We start from the raw sequence: 18286 nt of genomic DNA, 5'->3' as shown, positions 1-18286 counted from the left end.
ACAGAGAAGGTCAGCCATATCCAGAGGAAGAAAGCAGGTGGCAGCCTCAGAGCACAGCAAGCCTGCGGTGCCTCTCACTGTCACAAACAACTTGTCTGGTGTTTTTCCTTCTCCCACCGGGGGCTGACCTGGGATGACTCAGGCTGTGACAGAAAAGGTGCCTTCCTGTCAGGAAAGAGCCCAGGGCAGTGGACAACTGGCAGCTCTGGAGTCAAACGTGCCTGGATTTGGGTCCCAACTCTACCCCTTCCAGTTCTGTGGCTTTGGACAAGTTTCTTAGCAAAGGAAGATAAAATTACCATTGTCACCAGATTGTTTTGCAGATTACAATGCTTGTGTAAGCTGAGCACCCAGCACAGTGCCAGGCATATAGCAGGTGCTTTATAAATGCTCATCTTCATGTCTCAGGCTATGTCCAACTGCAGCTGGGGACTTCTTGAAGAAGGCGGTGAGAACTCACTTGGCTACATCTCAAATGCAAGTACAACTCATGACCCTAGAGGGAGTGTGGCCCAGGAGCCCAGCCAGGCCCCCACAGCACCAAAGGCAGGCCTGCATAACTGCCCTGACATCTGCATCTTTTCTTCTCACAGCATTTGTCCTCTCCATGGAGATCTACAAGAACCTTCCCACCGAAAGTTCCTGGCACAGTGCAGGCTTCCCAAAATGCTGTGTGGAGGCATGGGTAGGCAGTAGTGGAAACTGTTTAGGCCCTATGCACATTTTCTCTTCACTTGGAAAGGCCCTCTTCAGCTGTCCTGCCTTAATAATCCAGTGGAGAACAGTCCTTCTCCAGGGAGCTCCTAGGACCAATCTCAGGTCCTGTTCCTCTGTGCATCACCATGCATGCCCCACCGCGTGCTCCCAAGTCAGGGGTGTGAGTCTCGTCATCGCAGTAGACTCAGGTTCTCAACCATGTGTCAGGCAAGGGACCCCAACATGAACCTGAAATGGTGCAGATCCTGGAGGTGATCCTGGGAGGCAGTTTGAGGAGATGCCCAGGTTCAAACCCCAGCTCTAGAACTTATAAGATGCCTTTGGGGCCATCCCCCACCCTCTCTGAACAGTGAGAATAAGAATAGATCTGCCTCATGGGGCTGTTGTGAGGCTTAAGTGAATCAGTATACATAAGGCACTTAAAAGATTGCCGAGCACTTATTAAACATTATATGAATATTAGCCATTATTTATACATTCAACAAATATATATTTCACACCTGTTGCCAGGCAAGTATGTGGGTGATCAGATAGGACAGATATGGCCTCTGCCACAGAGCTAGCAGGCCATGGGGGGGCTACCGAAAAGAGACAGTGAAAATACAATGTGATAAGTGGTCAGGTTGGTGAAGAACTGGGAGATAGGCTGTGGGGACACAGACGGTACCTCTATCCTAGCAGGGGCACCAAGGAAGATTTATCTAGGGAAATGACAACTGAAGTGATGTGTGGGGGCTGAGGCCGAGCTGGCCCTGTAGGTCATGCAACCGGGGCAGTGGTCCTGGAGATGCAGGGTACAGCAAAAGAAGTTCAGTACTGCAGCACCAAGGTGGGCAGGAGGTGGGAGGCAGGAGGGGCCAGCACAAAGCTCAGAAAATGACCAGGGACCCCACCATGGACAGCCTGATAAATCATGTCAGAAATTTGGGCCTTAAGGGCACCTGAGAGCTACTAAAGGGTTTTACCCAGCTGAGTAGCACTGTGGGATGTCATTTTAGAACGCCCTCTGGCTACACAGAATAAAGTATCCTGGAGGGGGCATCCTGTAGCAGGAGGCCCACAAGGACAGACAACAGTGATTCAGGGAAAAGATGATATCAGACTATTCTGGGGGATGGAGAGAAGTAGACAAATTCAAAAGAGAGGAGGCCTCGGGAAGGATGGGGAAGGCGTGGCTGTGTGGGGCTGTGGGCCAAGGGACAGGAATGGCTAAGGTTCAGTGGTAAACGCCTAATTCCCTCACTAGGAGATAAGTGACAGATGCTTTTGATGCAGTCTGTTCTGAACCATGACAGCGTGGGGAAAGGGTGCCACTGGGTCCTGGGAGGGGAGAGAAGAGTATCCTAGAAGGCTCTACCAGGGAGTGATCACCTAACTGGAGAGTTGACGAGCACACACTAGGCAAAAAAGAGAAGCACTTCAAGATGAGGAAATAGCATGTAAGAGAAGCCAGAGATGCAAGAGAGGATGCGCAGGGCAGATACTCTGCTGTTGAAGAGATGATTGTTGTACCGATTCCTACTAGTGGGTTAATGGTCAATATGGAATTGGCCCTTTCCCCTTCCCTGGGGAGTTTATGCTTTAATAAGTTGGTCATAAATCCTTATCCTTGCATTTCAAGGTGGAATGGGGATATCATTTAGAGTCAAAGGGTTTTACTATTGTACCTGAGATTACTGAAGCAGATGACTGATTAATCCCTGAAGGTCAGGTAAACTCTGATCTAAATGCAATAAAGATGCTCTTGCCCTTGGGCCTCGCTCATCTGACTTCATCCTGAGACACTTGAAATCAGACCAGGGAAGCCCAGTGATTTCAAAAGGGCCGCTGTTCATCTCAAAGCTCTGTGCACAGACTTTGAGGTAAGGGGATCCAGACCCTGTCCTAGAGCCTCCCCTTCCCAATTCTGTGTTCTTACGCAAATTACTTAAATTTTGTGCATTTTGTGCACTTCAATGTCCTTATCTATAAAGTGAGAATAGCAACAGTGATGACCATTTAATAATAGATCATTTAATAGTGATCGCCATTTGGCGAGGATCTGAAAAGACAGAACAAACTCCAACCTTAGAAAAATGAGTGGTATTACTTGCCTTAGTTGCTGTTGTCATTTTTTGTCATAAGTCCCCTTTTCACTCAGTCTCAGTTTCTCCTTGAAGTCACTCCTTAACACACGTGCCTGCAGATATGAAGCTGGGGAGGAACGTGGCAAGAACGTTTCTGGATTATTACCGGCTGAACCCTCTGGTGGAGAAGATGGCAGTTCCCGTGCCCAGGCTGCGGTAAGTGGCACAGCAGAGCAGTCGGGCTGGAGTCTTGGTGCTGGCTTCCTTTACCCTCTTCTTCTTTTCCCACCTGTACCACAGGAGAGCTAGCCCCAGCCTTGCCACAGAGCCCATGAATCCAAAGAGCATATTCCTGAACACAAATATCACTAATTCTCTCCTCCTTCAGATTCTGGGTTTTAGTTTCAGATTTCCAGCCAGCAGCAGGTGATCCAGGACAAGGCCCTTGGCTCACCTGGTTGGTCCCAATGATCCTCAGTGAAGCGAGTCCTACAGTTCTGAGCCCCAGGTCCCCAGACAGTTGGCATGACAATACACTCTATTGACACCCTGTTTCAGACAGGGAGGAGGTGGTCGCATTTCTGGGACTAACACGGTAATCCACAAGGCTGGGTGGTGCTGGGCATCTGAGGTCAGTCCCTGCTCTAAGTTGGTCTGGGTGCCTCATCTGTAAAGTGGGTACAGTGGCACACACTGCAGACTCATGTGAGATCTACAATAAAGCACCCAGCACAGTGCCAGGTGTTCATATATCCTGACACTACACCATAGTCCCATTCACATAGACTTGGAGGTTTGGGGCTAACAAGGACACACCCTCAGAAATCCTTCCTCGGGTCCTCTGGGGGGCTAACTTGCAGGTTCAGTGAGGAAAGACAGCTTGGAAATCTCCATGTTGTCTTAGGGAAAGGCTCCGGGTGTTCCCATGCCTACTGGTGGTGAGCCCAGTGAGCAGTGAATCCAATGGCATCTAGAATGGGCCGACCCTGCCCTACCTCTGGGCCTCATTTCCTACTTACTTAGTGGCCCAATCTCCTGGAAGGACATGGTGATATTCAACTCCCCACTCCTGCCAGGTCACCTCCTGCGAGGTCACTCCTTTCCAGTGACCTCGCCCATATATTTTAGTGCCTCAGACATTAGCACTGATGTACCTTCCTCCCTACTCTGTCATTAATTAAAAAAAATTACTGTTATTTTTTTATATGAAGTACTTTATGGAAAGCATCTTATTTATTCCTTTTAGGCATTCTGTTTCCAATCTTACAAATGAGGAAATGGAGGCTCAGAAAGGTGAAGAGAATTGCCCAAGGTCAAAGAGTTTTTTTTTTTTTTTCAGCAGAGCCAGGGTTTGGTCCTAGGTTTCTGTGGTTCCAGAACCATCTAAATTTTATCTCATGTGGAGGTTCATCAGTGTAGGTTCAAATCTCTCAGGCTCATAGGAGCTATGGGATCTTAGACAAGTTCCTTGGCCTCTTGAAGCTTTTTTCTATCTACTAAATGGAGAAACTTTCAAGATGGTTTTGAAGATGAGATACAAGCATAGTAGAATGCCCAGCAGCTAATAGATGCTCAAAAACTATTTTCATCTCCTCTCATTTCTATGTTGCAGTCCCAGCTCATGGTGACCTAGGACAAGTCCCTTGACCTATTTGGTTGGTCTTGATGATATCTCAGGACCCACCTTCTCTGAACCCCAGGTCCACATAGAGCCTGAAGGACGGTATGCTCAGATGAGGCCCCATCTCAGGTTACTCACACACTTTGCAGTCCTGTGCCCCCGTCCTGGGGTATTAAAAACTCCTGCAGGAATATCACCTCTGTTTCTTCTCTATGCCCCTACAGTGCCTACCCTGCCCTGAGCATACATGAATACATTCACTCATTCACTCATTCATGCATTCACCTAGGAAAGATAGCCCTTCATGCCAGGCTCCTGGCAGGGCGGGAGCTAGACAGAGTTGAATATGATTGCAGCCTGACCCTGTCTTTGAGGGGCTCACCTCCAGAGGAAAGTGCTCAGTTCATTCTTAGAAGTCATTCTTGATTAGTTAAAGATCTTAAAAGTTTTAAAGCTTTATAAAACTCAAAAAGAATACTCGAAATCTCATTTACAAGTTAATTTGGGGATTATCTCTTTCAGGTCCTCTGTCAGCCTACCTAAATCAAAATCACCTTGATCCTGAACCACATTTTCTGGCATGTTGCATGGTCTTCCATCAGGGACCTGGAGCTGACACTCAGGGAGACTTTAGCAAGCACCTCACTCTTCATGATACCCATGAGGACCTTGAGGCCCAGGGAGCAGAGGCTATTCAGGGTCCTGGGGTCAGAGTCAGGCCTGGAGCCCAGAACTTCCCTGAAGTCTGATGTGCACGGATGGGTGGGGAAGGAGCTCTTGGAGATGCTGTTCAGTAAGGGAGCTTGAAGCTGGGTCAAAAGGGTGCAGGCGAGTTCTCAGGGCTCACATTTCAATTGCTCAGAGCACCAGCACCTCCTTTCTGTGAGCTCTGGAGCTCTGTTTAGAAAAAAGCTGGAGAGCTCTTTCCTCACTAGTCCACAGCCTCGAAGACTCGAGGTAAATACAGCCACCCTTAAATTAAAAAAGGAAAATTAACTCCCTTTCCTAACCCCACACCTCCTTCTCTAACAAACTATGAACACCACTTAGCTCTAAATTGGTTGGTAACCCTTTAAGAATGAATTCTCAGAAATATAAGGCTCTGAGCTCTAATTTGGGATTTGAATACTTCTTCCTTTTTTTGTATTATTTTCCACCCAAGCATCAAATAGCTTAAGTAAAAGAGCAGTTCTGGCTTTAAAGGAAAATTACATGTTTTGACTCAAAATTAATCTTTGTTTTCTCCCATCTCTATGGATAATTACAAGATGTCACTTTCCACCCACACGCTGGTGGAAGCCGGTTGGCATCCTTGGTGCTGGGCTGCCCTTCAGGACAGGGCCCTGGGGAGGGGAAGCAGGCTCAGGGGCATGGCATTGATGACCAGAGCTGAGACCTCCCCATGCATTTTGATCACAACAACAATCCTAGAGCTAAAGTCCCAAATGCCCCATCAAGGAGGATAATTTTGGAAAAATGGACAGACCAATTGTGCTTCTGTGGGTAGACAGAGCCTAAGTGTTGAGGGTGGGCTGGTCTCTGAGGATAAAGTGGGCTCAGCCCAGTGCCTGACTGGGAGAGCGGCTGCAAGCTGAGGTCATGGTGTGTACATGTGTGTGTGAAGAGGAATCCAGCTACTCAATGCACTGGAGTCCGTCATGTGCCAGGCCCTGTGCTGAGTGCTGGAGGCTTATAGTTAGCCCCACCTATCAGGAGGAAAAGGGCATGCAGATGTGCAAATGTAACACTACTGAAAAGACTACAGTAAGCACTTAACTATGTGTTTGATTATGCCCTCTCAGAAACCTTCCATGGCTCCCCATTACCTTCAGACTAACATTTCAACTTCCCTTCCTGCTTTTCAAGACCTTGGCCTATATTTGAAATTTCATTTATTGCCTGCTTTCATGCCCCTACCCCTGTGAGCATGTGCTTTCTACCATTTCATGCCCTGCTTTTCATCCTGGATAAGTTAGCTGTTCATTCTTTTCCCTCTTCCTGGAATGTTCTCCCTTTTATCTTGTGGATGGTGAACTCCTACTTAGCTTTCAAAACTTAGTCCAAATGTCACACTGCCTGCTTCCCTATCCTCTCCTCCACCTGAGGCAGAGCTGCTTCCTCTGTGAGCTCCTGGCTACATTCTGTACATGCCTCTAGCAGGGTGCATCCTTGTGGGACCATCCTGGCATCCTGCTTGTCCGCCTTCTCCACTAGTCAGGCCTCTCCCGGAGAAACAGTGTTGTTCACTTCTGTGACCTCAGTGCATAGTGCAGTGCTAGCATAGATTGACTCCTGAATATAACTGGACAGAAGATAATAGAACCAAAGAAAATCCAGAAATCATCTCCTCAATCTCTTTTACAATAGAAAAGTGAGGTCCAAACAGATAATACTCTCCCACTGTAATCTGGCAAGTCTTTGGCACTTGATAGGCACATCCCAAGAGAGCTTCAGAGAGGAAGTGAAGTTTGAACTTGGTTTTGAAGGACTTGAAGAATTTAGATGGACGGAATGGAAGGGAAGAGAGAGCATTCCACATTGGGAGCCAGGGTGTGAGAGGTCAAGAAGCAGGACCCAACGAGATGTCTGAAGGTACCTCAGTTACCCTAGACAGCCTCACTGCAAGAGCGAGGTCTTCAGTGAGCCTAAGTTTCAGGCAGCCCGGCTTCCCAGTGGGGAGCTATGTTAGGGCATGTTGCCAGCTACTCCAACTTGACCCAATATGTGAGTCATCAGCTTTGAAGGAAAATGGGGATTCCAGAGACAGATTATGACCGTGATGGCCCATAAGAAAACTTCTTCAGTCCTAATTCAAACTTAGCCCAAGACACTCCCCATATATGGAATTTACCAATTTCTGTTAAACACTGTTTATTATTTCTTGCATTTACTTTGCACAGTTATCTCCTCTACTAAACAGTAAGAGACTTGAACATCATCAATGTCAAGTCGCCTCCTGAGTCTGTCAGACCACACCCAGCACCACGTGTTTGTAAATTACTGTAGAGAAGGGGAGACTCTGGGTGTGTCTTCTCATATTATCTCACTTAACATCCCAATACTACTGCAAGGTTGGAATATTTTATTCTCATTTTACAAATGAAGCTCAGAGAAGAATTTCAGGATCGCACCTCTCGAACAAAGCCAACCTGGGAATTCGGATCACTTCTTCTGGGCTCAAAAACCCACTTTTCCCCCAAGAAGTAAATCTTAGTCCAACTACTAAATGAATATCACATCTGTTTATCAGTCAAAAACATAATACACAAGGCACCACATCAGAAAAGATGCAAAAATGAATCAAGCTTGGCCCCTGCTCACTAGGAACTCATTGTGAGCAAAGCAGACCATGAAAGTATGGAACAGTAGTGTCAACCACGTGGCCCTGGGTGCTGGACATTGAGTGCTGGGAAAGAGGGATGAGCAGATACCTCTCTGTTCTTCAAGATCCCCCAAGCATATCAGGAAGATAGACATTATAAAATTCTACAATTAGGCAATGCTGACAAATGAAAAAGGGATTCTGAAGCCCTTGATGTCTTGTAAGGAATGAGGTCCCCACCCCACCTAAGCCATAATTCTTTTTCTTACAAGGGTCTGGGGGTTTTCCACATACTAGGGACCCCAAGACAGTCACCTTAACTCTACTGACATCCTTCTAAAATTTCAAATTATATCTTTTCTATGTGCCCATCCCCATCCCATCATGGAATGGGCTGGATGAGTTAGAATCAGAGTAGAAAAGTAGAAGAATCAAAGCTGTAGATCAGCTGAGTTTTCTCCAGAACCAGCATAACACAGTGCAAACATCCGTCGGTCCATCCATCCACCCATCCATCCATCTATTCATTCATCCATCCATCTGTCCATCTACCCATTTGTCCATCTGTCCATCTATCCATCTCACAGGCATAAGTTGGTCTACTGCCTGCTCTGAACCAGGCTCTGAGATGGATGCTGCTGTCACAGAGTAGGGGTTGACAAGGGCACTGCTCCTGAGAGGTCACTGTCCAACGGGGAGATAGACATGCACAGTGACGATTGCATTTCAGTGTGTATATGTGCTGTCTTCTCTTTCTGTTATCTCCCCCTTTGCAGGAAAGAAAAGCCCCCTCCCTACAAGCACCCATTCGTGCGGGGCTCGGCCAGCAACTACCCCAACGGCAAAGGGGACAAGAAGAGCTCAGTGAACCACAAAGACCCTTCAAACCCCTTTTAAAGACTGGAGGCCCCCGAGGTTTTGTGGGGGCAGGAGCGTGAATTTCCTGCTGGGGCACTCTTCTCTGGTTTTCAAGACAAGGATTTATGGGATAAAGCATAGGCTAGAGAAAGAGAAGGGAAAAAAGAGAAATTTCATCATTGATTTTTCCCTTCTGCCAGTGGGAAATCGTTTGTGAGCCTTCAGCTCAAGGCTGAACAAAATAGGAAACTGGGACCAGACAAACACAGATGCTATTTTCCACAACACAGAGATCCTCACAGGATGAGGAAAAACCTATACATCCCTCTTAAGAGGTTTGACACATCTCAGGTCAGTTCTTTGGAAGCCCCTTTACCTTTTAAAGTCATGTAGTTACTATAGATGGCTTGCTTTTAAAATAGGTCACAGGAGTTTACAGCTTTAGAAAAGTAGTGCCCGTATTTTCTGATCCAAGACAATAGCAACAACACAGGCAAGCCAAAGGCAGAGGTACTGTTGGGAACAATGGGACAGAATTTTTGAAATCAAGGTGATCTTAGCTTTATGGTCACTGTCTCTCTAAGCCACATGCTTTCTGATTCCCCCAAACCCCAGCATGCAACTTCACACAAAACTGTTCCAAGAGAGCTATTTCTCACTCTTGTGTAGTTTGATTGAAACTTAAGCTGTGAAGACAAAAATTTTATATATATATATAAAATCATTCATTCCAAAAGACCTATTATCTTTAAGGTCTCCAAGTCCTAGAGACAGGGATCCAGCCCAGCCCCCAAGAGGTGGGCATTGATAATCTACACAAGGAAAAGGCAATTGCCAGATAAGGGAGACACCAAAAACAAAAGAATGCACCCCCAGGCAGGTATGAATGATAAAATAAAACAACAGCAGCAGCAATTCCCAAAGTGGAGCAAGCTAAATATTATGCATTTTTCTAAAGAGTAAAGTGCCTTTGTATGATGAATGGGTCGGGGGAGTCTGCTCCCTTCCTGTCTGTGGGAAGCAGCAGGCTGAGTCACCATGACAGTCTGCTAATTAAAATGACCTCCTGGAAATGAGGATTAGGAGATAGGGAGAGGAAGGGAGCTCCAGGGAGATAGGGCCTTTAGCACAAAGCTTCAGTTAAGCATTCTCTCCCTTTGTGTTGGAGATTTTTGGAGTTTGTTGCAAAAAAAAAAAAAACAAAAAAAACCGAAGAGCAAAGCCTGTTCTCCTTTTGCATGTTGGTTTTCAGAAATGATAACAAAGAACCATATGTTAGTTGGCTATAAATGTCATGTTGTATATACAGCTTCTCCCCTGGGTTTGTTTTTTTTTTTTTTTTTTTTTTTTCCTATGGCTCAGAGGAACATGAATAAAGTGGGGTTTGTGCAGCTTCTGATCCTCTGAGTGTTCTCGGCACCTTTCCCTTTAGGTAAAAACCCCCTCAAAAACCAGTCAACCCACCCACTAGAGTGACCCTCACTTTGCAGTCAGGGACTCTGTCATTAAGATCAGAAGAACAGTCAGATTTGAATGTCCAGCAGTTCCTGTGTCAGAGTCCTGGGGCTTATAATTGACTTTCTCTAGGAAATGATAGCATCCGTTTAGATAGCACAAACAGAAGCCGGCTGCATAAAATGAGAGAGATGATAGTATAGATCTATTTTTCCCTGTCCAGGCCTCATCCATATGTCATGACCACATATGGTCCCCCTATTTTAAAAACTGCTTTGATAATTAGACCATGGGCCACAGATAGCACAGATGCTAGTGGCATAAGAGCAAAAACTTGGGGACAGGCACCTCTAAGTCCTAATTCTAAACCCAGACCCTGGTTTTATCTCTTCATATCTGTGTGATCTTAGGCAAGTTATTTAACAGCTATGGATCTCAGTTTCCTCACCTGTGAGATAGTCACAGTAATGTCTACCTCCTATAGTAGAAGAAGATTTCATGAACTTAGGTATTGGGAATATTAGTCAAAAAAAGTATGTGCTCACTGAGTGACACACAGGATCCCTTGAAATGTGACCAGAATGGGTGTCTGAAAGTCATTTCCCACTAGAAATAGACAAGGAGATGGGAATTATTTATCCTTGAGATTAAAAAATAAGAAGAAGAAGAAGAAAGAATAGGAGTGGGAAAGTAAGACCACCATCTCTACAAAGTTAGAGGGACACCATGGGACAAAAGAAGAAAATTTGTTCTGGTGCCAAGAGGTAATAATAACCAAATCCAGGGAGTGAGTCTCAATAAGACAAATTTCTATTCAGGATGTTTCAGGAAAGCTTTCTAGCAATTAGTGTTGCCAACTACTGGATGGGCTCCCTTGGAAGACCCGTGGGCTCCCCATCACCAGAGGTATGTAACCAGAGTCTGAATAGCCATCTGTGATGGAGAAAATGGTGAGGGTTGTGCTCCTTCTCTAGGGGATACTGGATTGGGAGCTGGGCTGCTCTGTAGCTCACTCCTTCTTTATGACTCTGGAGAGAAATGACTTGAGGCAGGAGGTTACATTTTTAGATGTCAGAGGATGGTGTGTCCAGTATAAAAAGTATATTTTAAAGTATCTTTAGATACAGCAACATTAAGTGTCTCTGGATTACAGCATATGGACTCTACTAATGCACAGCAATGAGGCAGATTTTGTGTTGTTTGCAATAGTATCTGTCTGCCTCTCCACGTTAGCAGAGCAGAAAGGAAAGAGTACTCAAGAGACTAGAGGTTGTTCGTGGCCCTTTCAATGGCCTTGACCTTCTACTTCCTCCTTAACTTTCTTGGACAAGGCTATTACCTGTGACATCAAGCTAGAGAGAAAAGATTTTCAGCCCTGAAGTGGAAGACAGCACTGAGCTGTCTGGTGAGCAGCAGGAGACCGCTGGTCCTCCAAGCCCCAGCAGGGGGCGCTGCAGCTTACCTTCTAGTCTACCCAATTATGCAAAAAGGAAGAGTGGGAAGGGGACAGGAGGAAGATGCCAGGTCTCTGCATGGTTCTCACACAATTCTTCATACCCAGACAGTGCTGGTTTTGCTCTGTATTAGTTCAGAGGATCAGAGACAGGACTAAAGTTCTATTTACCTTGATGGACAAGCTGGAGGCCACTATGTATCTGTGCTGCCAAAGTCCATCACAGAAGAGGCAGGGCCACCCAGTGCTGCTGCTGATGCTTATTGTTCAGCAGAAGGAGGGGGGCTTTAGCAAGGAGCTTTCCCTATTTCCTTTTGAATGGGGACAGCAGGAGAGGGCACATGATGAGCTTGTACCCTTCACTGTAATTCAGCTGATACAGCTGAGGTCTGCCATAGAGAATCCCAACTTACTTTCCTAAATAGAAACAGTGGAACCAACTGTGGCAGGGTAGGGTGTAAAGCAGCAATCCATACACCTACAAAATATTTATTGAACATATAGTATATTCCAGGTACTGTGCTAGAGGTCCTTGTATCCACTGTCTTATTTCATATCCCCAACAGGCTGAAGAGGTGAGTATCACTTTCTACATTTCCCAGGCAAAAACGCTGAGAATCCTAAAGGTAAAATCCATTGTTTGCATTCCTATGCCCAGTGAGAACCCAGTGGAAACACTACTTTTCCACTACCCCACACTAGGCCTTCTCCATTGACTCCAAGTCTAGTCAGGTCAAAAGAGTAAAAAAAAAAAAAAAAACAAAGCAAATAACAATAAAACAGTGGCACCAGTTAGAGGTAATAGTGGATAGGAAGAGGGGAAGGGACTATGTGAGCGTCCAGGCTCAGGAAACCATGGAAGGATTTCAGAATCTGTTGGAACCTGCTGCTTTTTTCCATCTCTCATTTCCACACAGCTGGGTTCCTTCTGGGAACACCTCAGCCCTCCAGATGTAGGGTTTGGTCAAGAGGCCCATTTGTCATGTGTCACTCAGAGCTTCTAGATCTTCCAAGACCCCTGGAAGTTCTGCAAGGTAAAGTCATTGCAGGGCCCATTCTGGCCTGCCCTGGGTGACTGACCCCAGACAGGTAATCTAGCTCAGACTCATCATCACTCCCTCCTTCTGGATTATATGACTTGGGCCTGCTGTGCCCTCAATTGCTCAGAATTCTTCTTAATCCCTGTTTCTTGAGCACTTTTTGAGGGCATCAAGGTTAGAAGCCCTTTCCCCTGTGGCTCAGCTCAACCAATGATGCACCGGGGGTCAGTCAGGATCCTCATCTGCAAGATGGGAATGATCAATGTAATTTCCTACAGTTATGGAAAAGATTAAATCTGATAACATCAATAAAATACCTGGAACAGAGCAGCACTTTTACCCCCAAAACCATCCCTACCCCTGCCCCTATGTCTCACTTGCTTGGTTAATCTCTTGTCTTAGAAGTATGAACACATCTTCAGTAGAGAACAGGAGTGAAAAAAGGGTGTCTATAAAACTGTTGGTTGCCCTAGGGATCAGTGTCAGGCCAGGGATCTTGGTTTTGTTCATTCTTGTGGCCTCAGTACTTAGCTCAGGTCCTGTAGCAGAGTTCAAGATCACTGAGTGTAGAATGAGCAAATGATGGGGACAGGGTTGCCCAGAGGTCCTCTACCCTTGAGGGAGACAAAAGAGGCATTGTAAGTTGGGACTTGGAAAAGACAGGAAGACAGTATTGGATCCAGTATTCACCCAGCCTGAAGTGAAGCAGAATTGACAAGACTAGAAAGACAAAGGGGGATATGTCCCCACAAGATATTATATTTTATTGAAACAGCAGCAAACAAATCTGACCAGTATATACAACAGGGTCTTTCAGTGCTGTTTTCCAGGGGCTTGCAACATCTCAGCCACAGTCTCTATAGAGTACACATACCAAAGTGCTCCACCAGCTAAAACTCAGGACCTCCCCAAAGCATCCTCACCACTATCAGCAATTCCCATTCTCCCCGAAATCAAGGTGTGTGGAGCTCAGGGTTGATTTCCTCACTCCGCAGAAGAAGCTTAGATCAGCGAGATTAAGTTCCTTGCCCGTGGTTCACAGCCAGTAAGTAACTAGGACGGGGCCTGGGCACAGCTCTACTCCGCCACAGCCCACTGGCTCTCTTGCCTCTCTTGGTTTAATCTCAAACCTCAGCCTGAAGGCCGATCAATTCAGAATCTCATCCCTGTTACAGCTCTTTAATGCTTAAAATTTTCTTGTCTCCTCAAGACCTGGGACCTATTTTGGGCTGACCCCGTGCCAATCTTAAGTCCAAACCTGCTTTCTTCCTCAGCATCACCTGTCTTGGTTAATGTCCTCTTTTCTCCCACTAGCTGGCCAGGCTTCAAATCTTGTCACTGTCCTAACTCATTCTCACCGGCTTCTCACACAACTGGCCGGTCACCAAGGCCCATTGCTTCTACCTCTGAGATGCGTCTATCCTCAAGCAGTATTATGGAGAGAATCTGAAGTCATTCAGACCAGAGTTTTAATTTCAGCCTCGCTACTTGCTAATTGTCTTATGAATTGTTCAGAGCAAAGTTTACTTTCCCCATCTCTGAAATGGGTCAGTAATGCCTAGAGGATTGCTATTCATTTTCCTTCCTCCACTTTCCTATGTTCTAACTCCTATCTACTCCCACCGTCATCTGCTACATGGATTGCTGGAATGGCCCCTAATTGACCTTCCTGCCTCCTGATATTCTCCCAGTAACCCATTATTTCCTTTGTATCTACAAGAACATCCGTAACACAGGACTCTATGTTTTGGTACCTCTTTCAAAACAAATGCTCAAGCCAGGAGCCTGGGTATCATCCCACTTTTGTATCTTTCAGACCTCTACCAAATCTCACTGTTTCCGCCTGCTCAGTCTCTCTCATCTCCATCCACCATTCCTTCTCCCCTTAAATAAAGTCTTCTCATCATCCAAGATTCAGATCCCACATCCCAGCTCCATGACATCCTCCCCCTATCAGCAGTTGTCATTAATTGCTTCCTTCTCTTTTGTATCCCAGCTCTTTGCTCAATAATCTAGTTACCCATTATTTACTCAGATGACTATACCTCCTCTACTAACATTTAATTTAGATGAGAATAGAGACTGAGTTTTACTGATCTCATATAGCACCTAACAGTTCCAGACAGGTCAAAGGCACTCAGTAAATACAGCAGAAGAAAAATAAATAAATCTCCAACTCCAAATTTCATCCTGACCTCACGTTGATAACTGAATCCTAATTACAGATCCATCTTTCCAAGCACTGACCTCTCTGGGACATTCTACTCTTAGAGTTCTTCCAGGCTACCCTTACCTACAGAATTAAGTTTCAACACAGTGTGAAAGCAGCAAGTGATGGCAATGTGCTTTAGACTTCAAGTCAGAAGTTCTGGATGGTCTTCAAGGCTGCAGTCTCCATAAAGAGATGGAGGAGATGGATTTACTTAATCCTTTATGAAGAGCAAATTCTTTCTCAGAGCCCAAGGCGATTGGCCTATTTTACCTGTAACAGTAAAGACAACTACTGTTCCTGGCATGGTTATCACTTTTTCCTCTGCTGCTCCTACTACTAACATTAACACTGCTGCTGCTACTGTTACTACTGCTAGCGTATTGCTACTACTAGGAGTACTGTTGCTACTACCTGTGGTATTGTTACTATGGCTGATGTACTAATGCTACCATTGCTCCCCTACCCAGTCCCCTACTACAACCTCTGCTGTTGCTTCTGCTATTACTGCTAATCTGATGCTACCACTAGTACAGTTTATGCCACTGTGACCACTGCTGCTGCCGCTGATCTGCCTCTGCACTGCTGCTGTTGCTGCTGCAGCTCAGCCCTGACTGAGTGCCTACGTGGCTCCAGGCCCTAAACTGGTTGCTTGGTTTTATATGATTCCCTACAATCTCCATCACAACCCCATGAAACGGGCATTATTCTCTTTATTTTCTTGATCAGAAAATAGAAGCATAGAGAAACTAAGGAATCTGACCAAAATCAGCCTGTGAGTAGAGGAGCTGGGATGTCATCAGACTCCAGTGCTCACGTTCTTTCCATTTCCCCTTCCACCTTTTTGTGTACAGTCCTAAGATTGACAGGACAATAAATATTTAATGCTGGTTATAAAAAGCCCTGCCTCAGGAAGCTCACTGGTTCATTTTTGTTCCTGTACACGACCTCATTTTGCCTTATTCTCCTGAGTCTGGCTTTAGGCGTTCTCCTTAGCAGCTGGATGTCCCCGCACGTCCTCCATGCCTGAGTCTCTTCCTTTGAAACAAGTGCCTGAAAGGACTGTCTTAACAGGCAGGGTTGGGGGCTCCCCTCAGTTGTGGCAACTAGAGAGATGTCATTCCAAGGGGTAAGGATGAGGGGTGCTGAGGAGGCCCAGCTTCCTTTCCCTGTGTGCTCCTGTGCTGTGCTTGTTAATCTGTTTATCCATTATTTACTCAGGTGATTATCTGAATAAACAATGGCCTGCCTCCTTCTGTTCCTGCATTATAAAGCAGACCAGCTGCAGAGCCCCCCACCCCCCCCCACCCCCACCCCCACCCCCCCTCCCCCGCACTAAATATCCCAAAGACTTCTCCTTCTCTTCTCCAAGCCACTCCTACCCCTGACACCCAAGATCCAGATGGTAAAGTCAAACAAACAAATTTAAAGATGAGACTTTAGGAACTTGGGTTCTGCTGCCAGCCCTAATACACAATGAAAACAACCCCTCGAACTTCTGGGAAAATGAAGTGATCTTCACTTACAGGCCCATGTAGGAAATTCTCAAAATTTAAAGCCAAGCCATGGGAGAGAAAAATAGAAAGCAGGGTGGAGAGATACTAGGAAGAATGAAAGAGATAAATTGTCTATGATGAATTGGAGCGTGTGTGTGTGTGTGTGTGTGTGTGTGCGCGTGCATGTGCATGCACACATGCATACATACTAGTATTTTTTGCATTATGAGTGCATCTTTTATGAGTAATTTCTTTATATTTGTGGGTGAAAATTCATGGCCAAGTGACATAAAGTGAATGTCTTGCCCTGAATGGAGTTACCCTAGAGCTTCCCAATGTCAGTGAAGGCTGATCCTTGCTGGGCCAGGCCCTCTGAGATGGGGAGCTCACCACAACCCCCCTAGAGCTTCTTACTTTTTGATGTGAGACATAATCCTCAACCAAGAATATTGTAAGATCAAATGAAAGGATGCATGAGAAAGTCATAGTATTTTGAAAAATATTTCTCAGTGTTTTCTCTCCTTCTTCTGAGATCCCATAAAGGCTCCCATTTTATTCATGTCCTGCTTTTAACCTAGCATATTTTGTCATTCATTAATTGAACAAAATTTACTAAACATTTGTGTTTGCCAGGCATCTGTCCATCTGCTGCTCTGATTCCTACCCTTCAAGACCCCTCCATGAAGTCTTCCCTAGCTACTCTGGTCCTCAGGGTTAGCACTTCCTCTGAGCTTCTAGAAAACCATCGTCCAGACATGTCATTTGATACTTAGCTACGGATGTACTATTTCACTTTTCCTGTGTATCAGCTCTGCTTTCCCAACTCAGTTTTGCAGCGTTCTGAGGCTCAGATGAGTAGAGAAGGGAAAAGGGGAGTCTTGTTCATTTCCAGGGCCCTAGGATCTAGCACAAGACCAGGGAGAAAGTAGCCATGCACTGATTTCTGCTTCTGCTGAGGATGAGGGGGATGGAGGAGACGGGGGATGACTGCTGGGAGCAAAACATTGCTATGATGCTGACAGCCCTTTCTTTTCCTTCAGAAATTCACAAATAAAAGCAACTCCTCAAACTTCTGGGAAAAGTGAAGTAAAACGTAGCATACAGGCCCGTGTAAGAAATCATGACATTTTAAAGGCAAAGAGCATATGTGGGAGGAAAAAACAAAGAGGAAAAGTAAAAGGAAAGAAGGAGAGGAGCACTAGAAGAGGTGAAAAAGATGACTATGATGGATGTGAGCGTGTGTGTGTGTGAATATGTGTGTGTGTGTATACTAGTAATTTTGCAGCATGTATGCATCTTTTATGAGTAACTTCTTTATATTTGTATGTGAAAATATATGAGTTTGCATGGCTGTGATGTTTGTGTATGTGCATTACTGAGTCTTAGATGACAGATCATTATTGATTCTAAGCACATTTTTACATCAACTCATAGTCAGAGGTCCTGGGTTAAGTTTCTATTTGAAATTCTGTCTACTTTCTTGACATATCATCCATATTAATGGATCACCCCCTCTGCCCCAGTCTCCCTGGGACTGTGCCGGGCAGGATGTCAGGGCCATCTCTCCTCCTTCCCAATGTCAGTGAAGGCTGATCCTTGCTGGGTCAGGCCCTCTGAGATGGGGAGCTCACCACACAAACCCCCTTTTCGATCCCCAGGTGTTCTCCTGCTGAGGTCTCTTTCCTCCATTTCAGCCTTGTGTTCCTGTCTGTTTTTCTCTCTCTCCTTCCCACTTGCTTTGACTCAATGCTGGGAAATGATGCCTGGTACAGTGTTACGAAGAGGAAAGATGCTGCTCATGATGTTCCCAATCCTCCCCCAAACTGCTCCCCAAGTGCTGGAATCCAGTGGTTCCAGGGTATTCATTGCTGCTCGATTTCAGAAGCACTCTTTGAGGCCCTGCTCTAAACTAGGCTGAGAGCTGGTTGGTGGTTGAAAGTGTAGTGTGCATGATCGTGAAATGAATACTTCATTGCCCTGGCCCACAGAGTAACTCCAAGGAGCTTGAGATTCTGACTTTCTTGAAAAACAGTTGCATGGAGTGGGAAC

At 45.6% G+C, this 18286-nt stretch overlaps 1 protein-coding gene across 1 annotated transcript in view; it reads left to right on the top strand.

The window, feature by feature from the left end:
• Positions 1-8623, top strand: part of Agbl4 (AGBL carboxypeptidase 4) — a 1188963-nt gene extending 1180340 nt beyond the window's left edge. The window contains exons 12-13 of the mRNA XM_077791547.1: positions 2903-2999; positions 8503-8623. Of these exons, the coding sequence (XP_077647673.1) occupies positions 2903-2999; positions 8503-8623 (218 nt within the window). The remainder of the gene's footprint in view (positions 1-2902; positions 3000-8502) is intronic.
• The last annotated feature ends 9663 nt before the right edge of the window (positions 8624-18286 follow it).

Source organism: Urocitellus parryii, chromosome 11 (assembly GCF_045843805.1).
Source record: "Urocitellus parryii isolate mUroPar1 chromosome 11, mUroPar1.hap1, whole genome shotgun sequence".
Taxonomy (NCBI): domain Eukaryota; kingdom Metazoa; phylum Chordata; class Mammalia; order Rodentia; family Sciuridae; genus Urocitellus; species Urocitellus parryii.
This window is presented reverse-complemented; position numbering and strand designations above follow the sequence as displayed.